Source organism: Sarcophilus harrisii, chromosome 3, assembly GCF_902635505.1.
Source record: "Sarcophilus harrisii chromosome 3, mSarHar1.11, whole genome shotgun sequence".
Taxonomy (NCBI): domain Eukaryota; kingdom Metazoa; phylum Chordata; class Mammalia; order Dasyuromorphia; family Dasyuridae; genus Sarcophilus; species Sarcophilus harrisii.
This window is the reverse complement of record NC_045428.1, coordinates 557,063,894-557,085,053: the sequence shown is the minus strand read 5'-3', so window position 1 is coordinate 557,085,053 and position 21,160 is coordinate 557,063,894. Positions and strand designations below refer to the sequence as shown.

The 21,160-nt window shown below is 36.2% G+C and overlaps 1 protein-coding gene and 1 long non-coding RNA gene across 2 annotated transcripts in view; one reads left to right on the top strand and one right to left on the bottom strand.

Annotated features, from left to right (window-relative positions):
- The window catches only part of LOC100917415 (selenoprotein N-like), an 18,745-nt gene extending 12,367 nt beyond the window's left edge, over positions 1–6,378 (top strand). Inside the window, 5 exon segments of the mRNA XM_031962559.1 lie at positions 918–1,106; positions 1,937–2,042; positions 2,256–2,368; positions 2,480–2,578; positions 3,418–6,378. Coding sequence (XP_031818419.1) covers positions 918–1,106; positions 1,937–2,042; positions 2,256–2,368; positions 2,480–2,578; positions 3,418–3,585 — 675 coding nt within the window. The 3' untranslated portion in view covers positions 3,586–6,378.
- The window catches only part of LOC116422817, a 25,155-nt gene extending 4,033 nt beyond the window's left edge, over positions 1–21,122 (bottom strand). The window contains exon 1 of the long non-coding RNA XR_004233352.1: positions 20,791–21,122. This is a non-coding gene — a long non-coding RNA (uncharacterized LOC116422817). The remainder of the gene's footprint in view (positions 1–20,790) is intronic.
- Positions 21,123–21,160: the final 38 nt, after the last annotated feature.

Genomic DNA, 21,160 nt, shown 5'->3' with positions numbered 1-21,160 from the left:
CCTAGAACCATGCCCAGTTCATTTTAGTGTTCTTTCTCTTTTACTGACATAAGAATTGAGAGATATAAATTTTCTCACACATAGTACTTGGCTGAATCCCAAAATTTTAGTATATTGTCTAATTGTCATGAACTTTAATCAAAATATTGTTTCCACAATTTCTCCTTCAATCCATCCATTCTTTAGGATTAAGTTCTTTAGTTTCCAATTTTTAATCTATAATTCAAAGGCTTTTTAAAAATTAAATATAATTTGACTGAAATTTGTTCAGGAAAAGTGGCATTTAATTATTTCTACTTACGGTTTATTCCTAATTTAACAAAAAGGTAAACTGAGGCATGTTCCTCTGAGTATTTATTATCATGGTTAATTACCTGAGCATAAGATAGGTCTATGACTGCTTCAGTTTCCAGCAAGAAATCCCAAGCAAAGGGACATCTCCCCTTATATAAGTTTAGAGGAATATGAAACAAAGAACAGAACAGGATAAGTGACACCATAGGGTTAAGAGAAACATGATTGGGAACATAGGTGATGTGAAGAGAACCATAATTGGCTAGAAATTTGTAATGAAGGAATAGCAATAATCCTCCTTCACTCATAAGACTAAGAAGTATTCATTATTTGAGTCCCCCTTGAGTCTGTCAAAGATAAGGGCCCAGAATTCTTTGGAGAGCAAACAAAATATCCTTGAAGGACTGTTTTGGTGTAACAATATTAGGGATACCTCCCTTCTGGTACAATGCATTCCCCAAGGTTAGCAGAATTGCTTGAAGCAAAAATAAAATAGTGATTAGCAAGAAAACCATTTTTCTAATTTTACCCCATTATATGCCACTGGATTCTGAACTAAGTTCAGCAACATAAGACCATAACTTACACGAAATGGCTAAGCTCTCCCTGTCCTTTCTTCCCAGATGGAGTTAGAGGCCTCTGGCCCTTCAATGCCATCTAGCATCCAGGATAAGAAGATTAATGAAACTGACAGCTGTCTGCCCTCAGAGGAGGCTGTCCAGTTTAAAATGGAGGATATCGTGTGGCAGCAGGAGCTGAGCATGGAAGAAGCTGCCCAGCAGCTAGAAAGGGCCATGTATGACTTCAAGAAGGTGAGGAGTTTTGGAAAGGCAGCCCTTTCCAGCTTTTGGTGCTCCTAGCTAAAACAAAGATCTTGAGAAAAGGGGAATATTGTCATAGGAAGAAATTGAGTATGAGGAGTTGAGGTTCTTGGGGTTCAACCTATTTTTTGAGTGCCTACTATGTGGAAGGCTTTGGGCTAGGTACTGGAGATCCAAAGCAAAAAACGAAGCAGTCCTTGCCTTGAAGAAGCTGGCATTGCATTGGAAGATATAAATTATTCACAAATAAGTAAATACAGATCATTTGAGAGGGGAGGGAATATTGACTACTGAAGGGTCTGGGGAAGATGCCACAAAGGAAATGATACTTGAGGTGAGCAGCAAAGATTCCTGGAGATAGATAAGATGGAACAATGCCTTTGGACTTAGATAGACAGAGGCAGAAGATAGGATACTGAGTTCAAGCAGTAGTAATATGATTGACAGATATCAGTTTATCTACGATAAAATGCAGATAAAGAGATGATAGAAATCAAAGAGAAAAGGAGAGATCTGAATCAGATTGTGGAAGGCCTTAAGAGACATATTTTTTAAGTTCATATTGTTTCTCCCACTATATAATGTGACCCAGGCAGGAGTTCCTAATGATGTATTTGCCTTTCAGAGCTCTGTGGTGGCTTCACCAAGGAAGGGAACTAGAGACATAACATAGTTAAACAGAGTTCTTGTGATGGGAGGGTGGATTTTGCCTCACTCTACCCATCCTGCTCCCAACCTGTATTAGGGTCAAGTGCCACCACTCCCCATCCCTGCATCCAAGGAGACCTCAGCCTTTCTCTCTGTGCTGGCTGTTTCCTCAGGTCCAGTACTTACCTTTCACCAAAGCTTTTGACAGAGCTAGAGCTGAAAAGAAGCTGGTGCATTCAGTCATTTTGTGGGGAGCCCTAGATGACCAGTCCTGCTGAGGTGAGGAATCTTGGCCAATTCCTGGTAGAGCTGAGGGTAAAAGATGGTGGTCTCATACCAGATGCCCTGGATGGAGGTATGGGGAATTCAGTGAGAAAGTAAGGAGTTTCTAGGATGGGTTTCAAAAGGAAAATAGATATTACAACTGTCCCCCAATATTACAGACTACTATTATTTCAAGCCATTTTCCCTAAATAACTTTCCCCTGAACAGGTACAGGGCACACTCTTCGGAATATTGTCCTGAAAAATTCATCAATCCTCACCCTCCTTAATGAGAAATTCATCAGCACTTGGTCTCTTTTTGGAGACTTACAAGAGATACTGGTAAATATAAAGGGAGGGAGGGAGTTGGGCTTCTGGGAGAATTTTCTGGAAGTGCCTCAAGTCCAAGAAATGGAATAACAAGGCCCCTCTCCAACTGTGACTTCCTCTCAGAATGAAGAGAACGAATTCTATAAGAAGCTGGCTCAACTGCATTTGGAGAAATATGAGTTCCCTGTAGAATCACTGGTCTGCCTACCCAATGGAACAGTGGTTTGTGTCTCATCGCCACCCACTTTCCCCTAACCTCTGCTGACTCAGCAGGGACTATTCTACCACCCTCCTCCCCAAAGGAAAATTTGTTTTAGTAAATATTATGTAGAAAAGAATGCTGGTCTTATACAAGCAGTGAGACTTTGATCTAGGCCTTCGAAGGATGGTAACTTTTCATAGATAAAACTGAGATATAATCATCCAGACAAAGATGTAGCAGGAGCCAAAGTAGCAATGAATATGACCTCTGCATGGAACCATGAAGACTGGGCCTGGTATGGAAGGATTGTTAATAGTAGGAGAAATTGTAAACAAGTTGGGTCGGATCATAGGGATGAGTACATTTTATAGTTCTTTAAGGTTTGCAAAATGTTTTAGAGATGTGAAATTAAGTGAATTGTTAGAAAAGAGACTGAAAACCAAGTCTGAGTGATGAATTCAGTGTTTTTCACTCTTACCACATTAAGAAAAGGAGGCCAAATAAATTGGGCTGCCATTGAGCAGGGGAAACCTGTGAGAGATGTTTTTAGGGAATTACTTTGGCAGTAAATACAGTATTATTAAATGAGAAAAAACTAGAAGGGTTTCTTTTCCCCGAGCTCTGGCCAATCTCTTAATTCCTTCCTAAGACTTGGGAACTAAACCCTGTGGTGCTGGCAGAGTCATTATGCCTAACTCCTTTCCCCTTCTCTTCCCTCCCCACATCTCCTTTCTTCTTTTCTCTTCCTTTTCTTTTCTTTTCTCTCTTTTCTTCATTCCTCCCTTTTTCCCCTCTCTCTCTCCTCTCTTCTTTTTTTTTTCCTCCTCTCTCTCACTGACTCTCTTGGCCGCCCTTCTAGGTCAACAACATCCATGCTAACAAGTTCTTGTTCAAGATTCCTGAAAGACATCATGAAAAGAAAAAAGTCTTAGCCTTCTACTCTCCTATATCCTTGAAATCTCCAGATATCTATGAAGAATTTCTAAGAGAAGGACTCCTCAGAGCTCAGGTCTTCCTCCAGCCCTAAAGCCCCAGGCTATGGGAAGCAAGAACTTGGTTCTCTACTCAAACAAGCTTCCTCCAAACATCAGATCTGACATTTCCCTACCTATACAACAAGAAATGTAGATGTGACCCTAAAGTCAAAATGATCTTCAATACATTTCAAGATCACTGTTTGCTATCTGTCTATTAAGAAGCAACCAATATCACCCCGTTGGAAAATTGCAATAATGACCGAAGATTCCATGTTTTAGGCTCCCTTCTACAATTCCATATCTGTGATAATAGTACCTAAAAGAAGCAGATTTCCTTCTGGCCATATGACATAGGGTTACTGTAACCTGAAAGAAACTCCATAAGAGCTTAGAAACCATGAATATTGTTTTAAGGGAGAACCAAATTGTCTTTTGCTTCTTGATGATAATCTCATTCTCCAACCTCCCCCCTGGGTCACTTCTAGTCCATCCACAGAAACAGTGACCAAGACCAGTACATATCTGCAACCTCATTATGTATATGTAAAATATAATTAATTGAATTCAATATTCCACACAGTCTGGAGATATCTTTGATAGCTCCACACTGAGTAGGAGAGATTCTATTTACTCCCAGCGACTATGCCTTATGATGGCTGGATCTTAAATCCCAGATGGATCAAGCTTGATATCTTCATAGTCTCAACTGGGGGAAAAGTTCCCTCTTCTCTTGATTAGGACTTTAAAGTAAAGCATTCTTTTTTGTGGAAAAAGATGTTAAGATATAAGTTCCCTGCCATCATTTCTCTCTGCTTGCTTTGACCAAGTAAAGTTAGTCTTATTCCTTGGTCCAAGTCTTATTCCTTACTCCGAGTATCAAATGGCAGTCCTAGTGACTTTCTCTGGCTGGAGACTTTCTCCTTTTTTGTAAAATCTGGTGAGGGACTTACATTGAATAGAAGAAACACTGCAGTTTCCATGGCCAGAACTGATGCCTTTGAATGTTCACCTCCCACTCAGGAGAATTTTATTTCATTTGCATTGAAAATTATTTGATGGCAAAAAATTATGTGTTTCCCATGTTTTCTGAGTACATGTAAATTATAAAAATATGGTATAAATAAATATATATTTTAACTTTTAAAAAATCTAGCAGAAGTTCCTAATCATCCCCATTTCCATCCTAATCCCATTCAAGAAAGTATACTGAGTAGATTCCCCTTGTGTCTCTATGCCATTCATTTAATGAGCATTCATTTCTAAACTGAAGGCCAGAGTCCAGAACAAATGGGGAAGTAACAAGCAGTCAGCATAGCTTCCAACTATCTAGAAAATGTACCAAATTCTGCTTGGAAAAATTAAGAAAATCATTTTTCTAGCTCATAGCATATGGGATAAATGAATGAAAACTCATAAGGATGTGGCTTCAGCCTATGCTCTAATTATGACTTGAGACTTTGCAATAAGTTAAGCTATAGCTAAAAAGCTTCAGGTGTCCCATTGTCTTGAATGGACATTCCCCTCCAGTTTTCCACCACTTCTTTAGTTAGCATTTAAGTACCTCTTTTAAAGGCAATTTTTTTTTCTGGGATAGGCTTCCATGTTTCCAATATAAACCTAGATCTCCCAGACAATAGGAGAAAATGTCAAGAGCGGGGGAGAGGAGTGCTTCTGTTCTATTTAATCTTGTGTTTTGCAGTTTGTGCCTTGCACTCCTTTAACTTTACATCTTGTCGGTTAGGAGTTGCCCTTTTATCCCAAGAATGTAAAAAATCTCCTTTTTGCTTTTTCTTACTCTTGAGAGTTTCTGATTTTAATTTGAGTTCAGTGTCCCACACAGGGCAAATTAGGAAGAGAAAAAATTATCTGCAGATACTAGGAATAATTCTGGCCTACAGGACACATAACAAAGTTTTCCAGAGTCAAGGAAAGAAATGGGCACCTTAGCAAGAAGCACCATGACAGAAATCCCAAAGGATCCCTGAATGATTTCTTAGCATGGAGCAAGTAGTATTTAGCAGCTATATCATCTACTACCCAATTCTGAGACACAAATCCAGAGCATGAAGTGAGCCATAAACTGTGAGCTGTGTACAAAGCAAGGAATGAGTTCCAGAAATGTAACTTTTGTTCTGATGTCAGGAAAAGCACATGTACACATCCCTAGTCTTTATGTCAGTATATAAGTATCAGTGGAATAACCAGATAAGTAATCCAGATCAAAGGGGAACTGGAAGTTCTAAAGAGAAGTTTCCTTGTGGAATAAGAAAGAGTCATACCTGGGTCAGGAACTTTCAAAGCTCAGACCATGAGAGCAGAAGACAGACCTCACCCCAGAATACACTGCTTTGGAAGCTAGGAGTTTGCTGGCACCCAGTCTGAGCTGTAAAGTCCTCAGAAGCAAGAAGTTAGACATTCCCCTCGAAGTGTGTAAGAAGTCCAAGTCAGGAAGTTGAAAAAATGAAGAATAAAAGAATACCACCATAACAAGATACTATGGTGATAGGGAAGTTCAAGACATAGGGAAAAATGACTAGCAAAGCCTCAAAAAGAAAGCTTGTTCAATAATTTCTAGATGGATTCAAGCAAGAGGTGAAAAAAGGATATTTTTTTAAAATAAAATGAGCAGTGGAGAAAAAATAAGAGCTAAGAAAAAATATGAAAACTTGGGAAAAGAGGTACAAGATGTTACTGAAGAAAACTACTTGAAAATTAGTTGGTGAAAATTGTTATATTTTGCATTCTCCCTGACATTCTGTTGAGCACATGACAAAGTTCTGCTTTGTTTTGTTTTATTTTTCTATTTTCTTGGCTCCCTGCTCAGAATTTATAGAACTCAAAAATTTCAAAAATCAAATGAAACACATTGAGGAAAAACTAAAAACTAAAAATAAAAATTATCCAAGAAAACCAAGAGTATGAAAAAAGTTAACCAACTGGAAAAGAAGAGAAAGATGAAAATAACTTTTTCTAAATTACAAGTGGGCAAGGAGAAGCCAATAAAACTATAAGAAACCAAGAAATAATATAAAGAATAGAAAAATAGGAAAAATGTAAAACATAACATCTGGAGAACAGATCAAAAAAAGAAATACAAGAATAATTGGAGTACCTGAAAGCTGTGACCAAAAAAAGAACACTGACACAGTAATACAAGAAATAATCCAACAAAATTGTCCTGGAATGATGAAACATTAGAGGAAAGTAGAAAATAGGTGAAATCACCAATCACCACTTCAAAGAGATCCTCTGTGAAAAACACATAGGATTATCATTGCCAAATTTTGAAACCCCTCAAGAGAAAATTTTGAAGAGAACAATGCAAACATGCTAGAGCTCCAATTAGAATTGTATGGGACTTATCAGTAGCAACAAGAAAAAACTGCAGGTCCTGGAATCATATATTCCAACAATCAAAAGAATGAGGCCTGTAGCCAAAAATATTCAGCAAAATTATCCATAATACTGAATGAAAAAAGTAGACATTCAATAAAACTTAGATTTTCAGAACTTTCAACCAAATCTTAACTCAAGAGAAAATTTAACATATAAAATTGAATATCAAAGATCAATTTCAAGAAACTTAATATGTGTAAAGTACTGAAACTCTGAAAAATGTGTGCTTGAATCAGACAAGCACTTAAGGCTAATTACCTATTTGATGTGAGACAATGACTCTATTAGCATATGTTTCGGATAAATGGCTCTTCTCACTGTTTGGTGCTTACTGAATGTTGGTGTTAAGATAATCATAGACAAAGATTTGAGGATGGGGTAAGAGAAGGGTGAGAGAGTGACTTTTGCAGAGGAAAAGGTGAGGAGGAAAAAAAAAAAAGAAAAAAAAGAAAAAAAATAAAAAAAAATAAAAAAAATAAAAAAAAATAAAAAAAAAAAAAAAAAGAAAAGGTGAGGAGGAGAGAAGTTGGTGACTTTGGACTCAAGAATCCAGGATACATTTTTGGCAAGCCTCATGGCAGTTTTCCTACTTCTTTTATTTCTCCCCCTAAAGACTAAGGACTTTTACTTATCCTGACTCTGGCTGATCCCAAGACCTCCAGGGAACTAACCTGGACTTCATAAATATAGACAAATTATTTTTTACATGTAAATGAACATCATATGTTTGACATCAGCAATTGGGTAGCTCAAAAAGATTGGGTTAGAATTTACTAGGAAAAAAAGTACAGCTAGTAATCCTTGATTTTTGATAAAGTTTCGATCTTTATCAATCAAACTTAAAGATTCGATCAAGAGAGAAATCTACATATATCAGCCATACTAATACTGTTTTAGATGAATGTTTACATATGAGTAAATACTTATGTATGTATATGTATATACACATACATATATCTGAGTAAATGTAGATATGTATGTATATATAGAGAGAGATATGCATAAGTATGCATAAGTATCCACCATAAGTATGTGGATAGGTGTGAATGTATATATGTGTGTATGTGGGAGTAAGTGGATGTCTGTGTGTGTGTGGAGGTGGACAGGTGTATTTGTGTGTATATGTATGTATGTATGTATAAATATAGCTGTGCTTAAATATAGTCAGCTTGGGGAGATGGGAAGGAGAATGAAAGAAGGAAAAAAGAATAAAGTAAAAAATGCACAGCAGAGAACATAAGAACAACCTATAAGGAAGCAAAGATGGACATTCATGAATATACTTTCTTCTATTATAAATCCTTTCTTAAATTGGTGCTTTATTGTTATATGTTTTTAATCCTTCTTGATGTTCTGCTGGGCACATGACAATGTTTTCTTTTGTTCACTTTTTCTTTTCCTGTCTTTTTTCTATTCTTTTTTTTGATAAATAGAAAAAAATGTTTTAAATCATAACTGTGAATGAGAATGGTATAAATTCACCCATAAAATGGAACATCCCAGAATGGATTTTAAAACCAGAATCTAACAATTTACAAGAAACACAATTAAAATAAAGATACAGAATTAGAATAAGAGTCTGAAGCTGTAAAGGATGGAAAGGGACCCACATGTACAAAAATATTTTTGTCAGCCCCTTTTGTAGTGTAAGGAGCTGGAAACTGAATGGACACCCATCAGTTGGAGAATAACTGAATAAGTTATGGTATATAAATGTTATGGAATATTATTCTGCAAGCAATGATCACCAGGATGATTTTAGAGAGACCTGGGGAGACTTAACATGAACTGATGCTAAGTGAAATTAGAAGAACCAGGAGATCATTGAACATGGCAACAGATTATACAATGATCAAATTTGAAAAATGTGGCTCTTCTCAACAATAGATGATTCAGGCAAGTTCTAATGACCTTGTGATGAAGAGCCATCTAAACCAGAGAAAGGATTGTGGGAACTGAATGTGGATCACAACAAGCATTTTCATTCTTTTTGTTATTGTTCCCTTGCATTTTGTTTTTTCTCATTTTTTTTCCTTTTGGGTCTGATTTTTCTTGAGCACCAAGATAATTGTATAAATGTGTTTACATATGTTGAATTTAACATATATTTTAACATGTTTAACATATATTGGGTTATTTGCCATCTAGGGGAGGTAGTGAAGGGAAGAAGAGGAAAATTTGGAACACAAGGTTTTGTAAGGGTCAATGTTGAAAAATTATCCATGCATATGTTTTGAAAATAAAAAGCTTTAATTAAAAAAAAAGAATCTGGAGCAGAACTAATTAAAAGGCATAAAGAAGAAAACTACATTTTGCTATAAAGTACCAAAGACAATGAATTATCATTACTGAATAAATATCCACCAAATTACATAGCCTCTGAATTTTTCTGATTTAATATTTTCCCCAAATTATATGTAAAAGCAACTTTAATGTTCTTTTTTAAAATTTTGAGTTTCACTGGAAAATGAGTGGATGCCCATCAACTGGAGAATGGTTGGGTAAATTGTGGTATATGAATATTATGGAATATTATTGTTCTGTAAGAAATGACCAGCAGGATGAATACAGAGAGGCTTGGAGAGACTTACATGAACTGATGCTAAGGGAAATGAGCAGAACCAGGAGATCATTATTATATACTTCAACAACGATACTGTATGAGGATGTATTCTGATGGAAGTAGATTTCTTCGACAAAGGGAAGATCTAACTCAGTTCCAATTGAGAAGATCTAACTCAGTTCCAATTGATCAATGATGAACAGAAGCAGCTGCCAAAGAAAAGAACCAGCCAAAGAAAGAACACTGGGAAATGAATAAAAACTGTTTGCATTTTTGTTTTTCTTCCCAGGTTATTTTTACCTTCTGAATCCAATTCTTCCTGTGCAACAAGAGAACTGTTCGGTTCTGCGCACATATATTGTATATAGGATATACTGTGACATATTTAACATGTATAGGACTACTTGCCATCTGGGGAAGGGGATGGAGGGAGGGAGGGGAAAAGTCGGAACAGAAGTGAGTGCAAGGGATAATGTTGTAAAAAAAATTACCCAGGCATGGGTTCTATCAATAAAAAGTTATAATTATTAAAAAAAAATTGAGTTTCAAATTTTCTCCTTCCCTTTTCTCCTCCTTCCCTCCATTGGGAAGGCAAGCAATTTGACATAGGTTATACATATGCAGTTGTGAAAAATATATCCATATTACCATGTTGTGAAAGAAAACACAAATAAAAAAAGAAAACCAAGAAAAAAGTATATTTCCATCTGCATTCAGCCTCTATCTGGAATGACAGATCACAAGATCATTGGAACTGGTCTGAATCATCTTATTGTTGAGAAAATTCATATCCATCAGATTTGATCATTATATAATTTTGTTGCCATGTACAATGATCTTCAGATTCTTCTCATTTCACTTAGCATCAGTTTATGTAAGTCTCTGCAAGCCTCTCTAAAATCAAATTGCTGATCGTTACAGAATAATAATAATACACTAACATTCATATACCATACTTACTTATCTATCTTACTTTGGAAGTAAATAGCATTTTTCCATCTTAAATCCTTCAGAAGATCAAGTTAGATCAAGTTGATACTGTTGAGAATAGCCATTATTCACAGTTGGATATCATATAATATTACAATATTGTGGTGTATAATGTTATGGTTCTGTTTGCTTCACCTTGCATCAGTTCATATAAGTTTTTATAGATTTTTCTGAGAACAACTTGCAAGTAATTTTTATAGCACAATCTTATACAACAGCTTCTTCAGCCATTCCTCAACTAATGAACAACCCATCAATTTTCAGTTCTTTGCCACCATTAAAAGAGCTGCTATAAATATTTTTCTACATATAGGTCCTTTTCCTTTAGGGGAGAGGGGAATACAGATCTAGTAATGGTATTGTTTGATCAAAGAGTATTCATGGTTTTATAGCCTTTTGGCTATAGTTCCAAATTGCTCTACAGAATGGCTAAATAAAACTTCAACAGTGTATGAAGCTCAAACTTTCCTATATTCATTCCAACATTGACAGTTTCCTTTTCTGTCATATCATCCAATTTGATAAGTATAGTATGGTAACTCAGAGTTGTTTTAATTTATATTTCTTTAACCACTAGTTATTTAGAACATTTTTTTCATAAGATTATAGATAACTTTAATTGCTTTATCTGAAAACTGCTTTACATATCCTTTAAATATTAACTGATTGAGGAATAGCTCTTATTTTTTTATAAATTTGATTCAGTTCTCTGTATATTGAAAAATAAAATCTTTATCAGAGAACCTTGCTGTGAAATTTTTTTCAGTTATGATTACTGTGTATTTCCTTTCATCCTATTTTCCCCTGCTTGTCTTTATTCTCTGTCTTTCCTTTCACCCCGTTCCTCCTCAAAAGCATTTTGCTTCTGTCTTTTACCTACCTCAATCCACCTTCATTTCCATCACTACCTATTCTCTTATTCCCTTCCCCTTCTGTTTTCTGTAGAGAAACCCAACAGAGTATGTATATTATTATTTCTTTGAGCTATTTCCAATGACAGTATAGTTTACTTGTTCCTTCCCACCTGTTCTATCTTCCAATCCAAAGCTCTTTCATGCCTCTTTTATCTGAGATATAATTTATCCCTCATTCTGCCGTTTCCTTTCCCCTTCTCTCATTGCATTCACCCTTTTCAACTCTTTAGATAATTATCCCATCATATTCAGTTCATACCCATACCCTTTATATACACTTTAACTGCTGTAATAATGAGAAAGGTTTTAGGATTTACAAGTATCATTTTCCCTTCTAGGAATATAAACAGTTTAACCTTTTTGAAACCATTACAGTTTCTCTTTTATATTTACCTTTTTATATTTTTTCTCCTAAGTTTTATATTTGAAAGGTAAAATTTCAATTCAACTTGAAAGTCTTCTATTTCATTCAAAATCTATTTTTCCCATTGAAGGATTATACTCAGTTTTGTTGGGTAGGTGATTCATGGTTGTAATCCTAGCTCCTTTGCCTTCCAGAATATCATATATCTGTGTTATTTTGACTTCATGATATTTGAATTGGGGTTTGGTTTTTGATTTTGGTTTTGGTTGTTTGCCATATTTTCTCCTTGACTTGAGAGCTCTGAAATTTGGCTATGACATCCCTGGGAGTTTTAATGTTGAGATCTCTTTCAGGAGGTGATTAGTAGATTCTTTTCATTTCTATTTTAATCTCTCATTCTAACATATCAGGGCAGTTTTCCTTCTTGAAAGATAATGTTAAAGTAGAATAGGCAATGAGGAAACAAAATTTTCACTCTTTGCAAATGATATGATTGTATAATTAGAGATTCCTAATGAATCAACTAAAAAACTATTTGAAATATCAACTTTAGCAAAGTTGCAGGATATGAAATAAATCCACACAAATCACTGGGATTTCTATATATTACCAACAAAGCCCACTGGCAAAAGATAGAAAGAGAAATCCCATTTAAAATAATTGTAGACAATATCAAGTATTTAGGAGTCTGCCTGCTGAGACAAACTGAGGAACTATAAGAATACAATTACTTTTCACACAAATTCAGATCTAAATAATTGGAAAAATATCAATTGCTCATAATAATTCTACCTAAATTAATCTGATTATTCAGTGCCTTACAAATCAAATTGCTATACCAAAAAATTTATATAACTAGAAAAAATAACAAAATTCAACTGGAAGAACAAAAGGTCAAGAAAATCAGACCTAAAACTATATTATAAAGGGGCAATAATCAAAACCATTTGGTACTAGCTAAGAAATAGAGTGGTGGAACAATGGGAATAAGCAAGCTACACAAGACACAGTAGTCAATGACCATAGTAACTTTCTGCTTGATAAATCCATAAGAACTGCTGGGAAAACTGGAAAATAGTATGACAGAAACTAGGCATAGACAACATCTCACACCCAATACCAATCTAAGGTCAAAATGAGTTCATGACTTAGACATACAGGGTGATACTATAAGCAAATTAGGAGAGCAAGGGATAGTTTATCTTTAAATCTTTGAAGAAGGGAGGAATTTATGACAAAACAAGATATAAAGAACATTATAAAATACAAAATGGATAATTTTGATTACACTAAATTAAAAAGGGTTTGCCCAAACAAAACAAATGCAATGAAAATTAGAAGGAAATTAGAAAGCTAAGAAACAATTTTTACAGCCAGTGTTTCTGATAAAAATCTCATTTATAAAAAAAAAAAAGCTCAAAATAAAATAGAAGAACTAAATCAAATTTATAAAAATAAAAGTCACTCCCCAATTGATAAATGGTCAAAGGATATGAACAATTTTCAGATAAAAATATTAAAGTCATTTATAATCATATAAAAATTCTCTAAATCATTATTGATTAGAGAAATGCAACTTAAAACAATTCTGACATACCACTTTATACCTATCAAGATTAGCAAAGATGACAGGAAAAACTAATGATAGTTGGGATGCAGAAAAACTGAAAACACTGCTGCATTATTGTTGGAATTGTGAACTGATCCAGCCATTTTGGAGAGCAATTTGAAACTATGCCCAAAGGGCTACAATGACTTGGGATGAAAAATGTCATCAGCCTCCAGAAGAAGTATGAAGACTAAATACAGATTGAAACATACTATTTTTACCTTTTTTGTTTGTTTTCTTGTGGTTTTTTCCCTTTTATTCTGATTTTTCTTTCACAATACAACAAATGTGAAAGAAAACATGTTGAAAATGACTGTATACAAGGAAATCATAAAGGAGGAAAAAGGACTCACCTGTGCAAAAATGTTTTAGCAGCTCTTTTTGTAGTAACAAAGAATAGAAAAAGAAGTAGATGCCCATCAATTGGGGACCGAACAAGTTGTGATACGTGAAAGTAATGGAATATTATTTTTCTATTTAAAAAATGAACAAGATGATTATAGAAAGGCCTGGAAGATTTACATGAACTGATGCTAAGTGAAATGAACAGAACCAGGAATTCTTGCACACAATAACAGCAAGAATGGGCGATGATCAACTGTGAAAGGCTTGGTTCTTCTCAGTGGTTCAGTGATCCAAAGCAATGCCAATAGACTTGGGACAGAAAATGCCATCTGCATCCAGAAAAAAAAATCTAAAGAGACCGAATGTAAATCAACACATGCTAAGTTAACTTTTTTTCTGTTTTTTAATCTTTCAAATGGTTTTACCCCTTTGCCTGATTTTTCTCTCCCAATGTGATTCATAAAGCAATGTGTATTAAAAATAAATAAACTTACAAAAAAAGAAAATGATTATACATGCATAACCTAAAAAAACAAAGATGATGTCTGGGCTTTTTTAAAAATCACTACATTTAGGTTTATGTTCATGTTTAAATTATCTCTCTTAAATTTATTTTCCAGGTTAATTATTTTTCTAATACTGAGATAGTTCACAATTTCTTCTAGTTTTTCATTCTTTTGATTTTTTAATTGTTTCTTGATATCTCATAGTCATTAGTTTCCACTTGCCCAATTCTAATTTTTAAGGAATTATTTTCTTCAGTGAGCGTTTGTACTTCCTTTTCCCTTTTTTACTTTTTTTTTTTTTTTTTTTTTTTTACTTTTTAATGAGTTCTTTTCTTTGGGGAATTTTTGTACCTGTTTTTCCATTTGGCCAATTCTACATAGAAACAATAATTGCATTAAATATCATTACAACAATTAGACAACATATCAAAGTGTGTGATGCATTTAGTCTGATAATAAAGGATGAGTCAAATGGCCCTGCCTCCAAGCCAGAAGATCTCAGATTGAGGTTATAATACATTTTTATAAATGTCAAAATATTTGGAGATACCATGTTTCCCAGAGCTAAGGCCCAGCAAGCAAACTGTGCTCTGAGCTTGGCATAACAATAATCCTTTGTGTTCTGAATGACCTCACCTCTGGCCAAGTATATAGCTTGGATCAGTACCAGGTGCTCACTGAGGGATTTAGCTCCTATTTCCTAGAGCCATCCATCATATGTTCACAATGTCTATTCCATGTAACTGCCAGTACTACACCACTGTTTTCATCAGATACCTCTGGTTCTTAGACCCCACAAAGTAATCACAGCCCCCAGTTTTTGAGACAATGACTATTCCCACAGGACACAAGAATGTCTGTATTATTTCATGAGAATGGTCTCAAGACCTAAAAATGATTATGTCAATGTCCAGCCCCCTTATGTATCTAAGCACTGCCTTACCCCAGCATGTGAAGCCCGCCTTTTCAAGAAGGGAGAGGGAGTAGTCCCTTGCTTGCAAATCATTTTCCTCATTATACTACTATTTTGTACCCCAATACATCTACCTCTAGCCTGCTCTGTTCTGCTGTAGCCATTCCCAGATTAGACTAATCCAATCTAAATGTCATTTTTAAAAAATTCCATTGACGTAAGCATAGAACAACAAAAAAGGAACAAAAATCATGTAATGAATCAATATTGTAGAAGTGAAAGTATAATTAAGTGCACTGGCTACATCAAAGAAAGCAAGCATTACCCCAGGTGGGATGACAGCCATCTCTTTCTACCTCTGTGAAATGCTTTTGTGAATTTTATGTTTCCTAGTTGCATCCTAAGATTACTATGGTCTTATATCTTAAGATTAAGGTGGTCTTATATCATTTCCCAGGGGCAACCCTACTGCCAAATGGGAAATGATATAAGACCTAAAGACAGGACAAAGTCAGGTAGTGCAAGCTTCTCAATGACGCCCCACAAATTTTGCAGGAAATGCTGATATGTTTTATGAGAACTTTGAGAATAAAGTTGTTCTTTAACTGGCAAGCTTAAGTTTTTAGAGAGAGAGAGAGACTTAACTTTAACAAAATGAGCTTCTTCACTCAACTTCATAGTACAGATACAGTTACATATCTTGTTTATATAGTTACATAGAATATGGTTCTAGAATAAAAACAGAGAGTAAAATGAAATAGAAAATACAGAATCAAGAATTAATTCCCTCACTAAAATCAACTTCACAAAAGGGAAGAGCCAGGGCATTTAACTCATGGGAAACATAGAACAGCATGATGCTGATTAGAACAATGTCAGAGAAACTAAAAGAAAAAGTGGGCTAAGAATGGAGAAAATAATATAAAATACAAACAGGGTTTTTTTTTTAGTTGGCAAAAAGGAAAGCAAGAAATAATTAGAATCACTGTCAGGAATTACAATGACAGTTCACCTTTCCAGTGTCTTCAGACCTCCCAGTAATGTGTCAAAGGATCACCTAAGGGAAACAAACTCGTTCTGCTCCACTTCTCTGTCAAGAAGGATGATCACCAGACTGAAAAAGAGAAGGATCTAAAGGTTTCAGGGAAAATGAAGTCTAAGGTAAGGGAGGACTTAGTAAGAATAAAGCCAGGTATAATAATACACTGTTAATGTGAGCTGATCCAATCATTCTGGAGAGTAATTTGGAACTATGCTCAAAGGGCTATAAAACCGTGCATACTCTTTATATCACAAAGAAAACCAAAAAAGGGGAAAGGGCCTATTTGTGCAAAAATACTTATAGCACCTCTTCTTGTGGTGGCTAAGAATTGGAAATCAAAGGGATGCCATCTATTACGGAATGGCTAAACAAGTTGTGGTATATGATTGTAATGGAATATTATTATGCTAAGAAATGACAGGATGATTTCAGAAAAACCTGGAAAGACATTGAATTGATAAATTCTGCTCACTCATTCTTTGCAGAATGTCCCAAGGCTTTGCCTCTTTGGCATAGCTGCCAGGACTCCTGCCCACTGTGAAGACATTCTCTTCTCAATGCTAGCCTCCATTTCCCTAATAGGACTTTGCCACTCAGAAGTCAGTCTTCCTAGCAAATCCACTTCTCATCCAACAATAAACTTCTCTTTTGCCATTCAATATTTTGAGTTTGTCATTCTTTCACAGAGGATCTGTGCCAACCAGAAGGGGATTCCCACAACTCTCTGTGCTGCCACTAACCTCATCACAATGAGAGGTAAAGATTCATGTCCTGTAACATTCAATTAATGGGGAATCAGAGGTAGGAGCCCATATGTCAGAAAGATAGGGGAAGCCTGGAAAGCATGGTGGATGTAGTAGTTGAAGAATTGTAAGAGGATTGGTGTGAGAAATCCTTAAATAGACACAAAAAAGAAGGATTAAGTGGGACGGACATGAGGTATTCTCAGAAAGTTGACCCTTGCCATAGTTTAAGGCTACAGTTCCAAGAAAACCCCCCACTTGCTTGTACCCTTGCTTAATCTCACACAAACTGCTTTGTAATCTATAGTCCCCCTATTCTTGTATCCTGATGGTGGAGTAGATTCTAATGACAGATTGTGAGCCCTGATACTAAATCAGGAATAGCTGGAGCCCAAGTTCAGGATATAAAAAAGCCTGCTCTGTTGCCTTTCCTCTGCCTCACTCCACTAGACAATGCTGATAGAGGTTACACCCTTTTCCTGTGGGAATTGAATAAACTGCTTTCTGTTCCGGCTCCGAGAAACATTTATTTAAGTTATTTGGGGTTAGTGGTCACTGTCCCACACTGTAGTAACTACTACTAGTAGCAGTAACAGCAGCAATGGTAGCAGTAGTAGTAGTAGTAACACTAAGGTCTATAAACACTTTCCCCCATCCTCTAAGTAGCGTAAGTATTATTACCTTAGTTTTATGTCAGAAAACTGAGTCACAGAGGTGTTATGTGATTTGTCCAAAATCCAACATCAAATCAATCCTTAGAGCTAGAATGTAAAACCAGGGCTCCTCATTATAAGCCGGGTATACTTTAAACAACTGCAACAATAATGATGAAAAAAATTGCAAAATGTTTTAAGATTTGCAAAGTACTTTGCATATATTATCTCATTTAATTCTTACCGAAACTTAGGAAGATATGTTATCATCCCCATTTTACAGATGAGGAAACTGAAGTTGGGAGAAGTTCAGAAGTCACACAGCTGAAGTCAAATTCAAACTCAGGTTTGGTTGTTTGGTTGGTGTATTGTAGAGGCAAGATTTGAATCCATCCCTTGCTGAATGGCTGGTTCTCTAACCACTGCACCTTGTTGTCTCACCAATTCTCCGCTCCAGTCATTTTCACTCCTTGTTCCCCAAGCCTGGAATTCTCTCCCTCCTCCTCTGGATCTCTTGTCAAGTCCCTGCCTTCTAAAAGAAGACTTTCCTGATCCCTCTTTATGCTGGTACCTTCCTTCTGAAGTTGGCTCCAGGTTCTCATGCCTATATCAAGCCTAGTTTGTTGTCTCTCCCCTTAGACTGTTAAGTTTTCTGAGGGACTGTCTTTGACCTTTCTCTGTTTCCCCAATGTTTAGCATAGTGTCTTGTACATTATATATGATGAGGTGTAAGAATTGGAGTGGGAAATCCCCTCTGGTCAAAGCAAAGCTCCTATGTGAAAGAATTCGCAAATCCTAAATCTGTGTGGCAAAAGGGATTTATTGGTACTGAGAAGCTAGCTTGCTAGGAAGACAGACTTCTTAGAGGGCAAGGTCCTGTTAGGAAGATAGCAAAGATTAACACTGAGAAGAGAATATCTTCACCAGTGGACAAAAAGTCCTGGAAGGACAGCTTGCTGAGAAGACAATTTCCTTGGCAAGCACAATCCTGTTTAGGACTTCTGCAAAGATTTGGGGTTTAGAGTTGTCTTTTATTAGCCTGGGGAGGCTTCAATTCAATTCAAAATTGAATGAGATTAACTTAACTGGAAGTTTGAGTCAATGTTGACAATGCCTCGGGCCTAGATCTCCAATTGAAAAGAGATGACTTCCGGATTTTGAGCTACTGGGAGTGGTTCCAGACTAATCTTCAACTCACTAGAGGGTTCAACCACAACTGAGACCACTTAACTGCCCTGAAGAGTGGGCCTCTTTCAGAGGAGAGTTTGAGACTCAGGAACTTCCCCCCAAAAGGGGGACAAAGCCTCAGGGCCCCCGAAAGTCAAATGGGACACAATTTACATCATATATACTTAATTAATATGAATTGACCGACTGAAAAGTAAAACAAAAAGCAAGAAGAGTAAGGGCAGCTAAAAGAGACCACATGTGTCTTTCAATCTAGACCCAGCCAAGGTACTCAGGCTCAGAACTCCTCCAAGTGGCAACTGGGCTGATGCCAATCAATCAATAAACAAGCATTTATGAAGAAAAAGCCCATCTTCTCTATTCCCTACAACCTAACTCACCCCACCAAGATCCTCTCTATGCTAAGGTGTCCATACATACTGAAAGAGAATGCCTAAATGAGATGAGACTGGTAGCAAGTCTGATATCAAGAGCCATGTGTTGTTTTGATTATGGAGACACACACACACACACACACACACACACAGAGAGAACGCTCAATTACTAACTTGATTTCTATATTGCCCATGTTCGGGTAATGGAAACTTAAAAGGTACAACGCAGTCCATAACCATTTTCCAATCAAAAACCATTTATTAACTGAATGTTGAAGATAAAAGATGAAAATGAAACAATCCTTCCCCTTAAGGAGTTTACATTCTTCCAGGAGGAATAAGGCAGCTTAGAAAAACCACCTCTCCTTTCCTACTTTTTTGAAGACTCTTTTGGCTCTAAACCCTGGCTTTTCCCTTTCCAGGTCCCTCACTGTAAAGCCACAAAAAGGGACCAGACCGCCTCACTCTTGCTATCTCCACATCTGACTCCTGCCATCCTTCATACAGTAACAGCACTAAACTCTCAGTGCTCTAAACTCCTTAAAAAAACTCACTACACTCACTAAAACTCAATACAATTTGCCCATTAATGCAAAACCAAAGAACAAAGGAAAACTCTCCCTGTTAGCGCACAGAAAGGGAGACTCCTCATTGTATTAGGAAAAGAATACATCACTGGTTGCCATGGAATAAGTGAGATCTTCAGCTGAGGAAATGAGTGACTGAAATGGAAAGTTGAAAGGTAAGAGTAGAGTAAAATACTGGGCTTATATCCCAAAGAGATTTTAAAAGAAGGGTAAAAGACCTGTATGTGCAAGCATGTTTCTGGCAGCCCTCTTTGTAGTGGCCAGAAACTGGAAACTGAGTGGATGCCCATCAATTGGAGAATGGCTGAATAAATTGTGGTATATGAATATTATGGAATATTATTGTTCTGTAAGAAATGACCAGCAGGATGATTTCAAAAAGGCCTGGAGAGACTTAAACGAACTGATGCTGAGTGAAACAAGCAGGACCAACAGATCATTATATATTTCAACAACAATACTATATGGTGACCAATTCCAATGGACCTGGCCATCCTCAGCAAGGAGATCAACCAAATCATTTCCAATAAAGCAGTAATGAACTGAACCAGTTACGCCCAGTGAAAGAACTCTGGGAGATGAGTGTGAACCACTACATAGAATTCCCAATCCCTCTATTTCTGTCTGCCTGCATTTTTTATTTCCTTCACAGGCTAATTGTACATTATTTCAAAGTCCGACTCTTTTTGTACAGCAAAATAACTATTTGGACATGTATACATATATTGTATTTAACTTATACTTTATTTAACATGTATCAGTCAACCTGCCATCTGGGGAAGGGGGCAGGGGGAAGGAGGGGAAAAATTGGAACAAAAGGTTTGGCAATTGTCAATGCTGTAAAATTACCCATGCATATACCTCGTAAATAAAAAGCTATAATAAAAAAAGAAAAAAAGAAAAACAACAACAACAACAAAAACAAACAAGAGTAGATAGAGTAAGAGTAGTCCATGAACTCCATGAAGAGATTTCAGGGGGTTCACAAACTTGAAAGGGAAAAAAATTACATTTTTATTCCAACATAATTGTTTTTCTTTCTATGTCTGTGCATTTTATTGTACTCACTTGAAAATACAATGCTGAGAGAGGACTTCTCCAGATTGTCAGAGATCCACCACACAAATAGTTCAAGAATCTATTGTAAAGACTTTTACAGTAATTGACCTAAGAAAATGAATTCAAATTTCTTAATTTCTATTTTTTCCTTTTTCTTTTTTTACTTCATTTTTTAACAGATAAACGACAGCTGTTCCTTATGATCTGGCCCGCCCATCTACAACCCGTAATTGCTATCTAGTTCTTCCTCTCCCCAAATTGTCTGTCGGCTCCAGTCCTCGTCCATCCTTCCCCCCATTTTATTCAAGGATCCTGCCCCGCGCCTATCTAACTGCCTCCACCTGTTGTCAATCACTTCGTTAAGGCCCCGCCCCTCAAG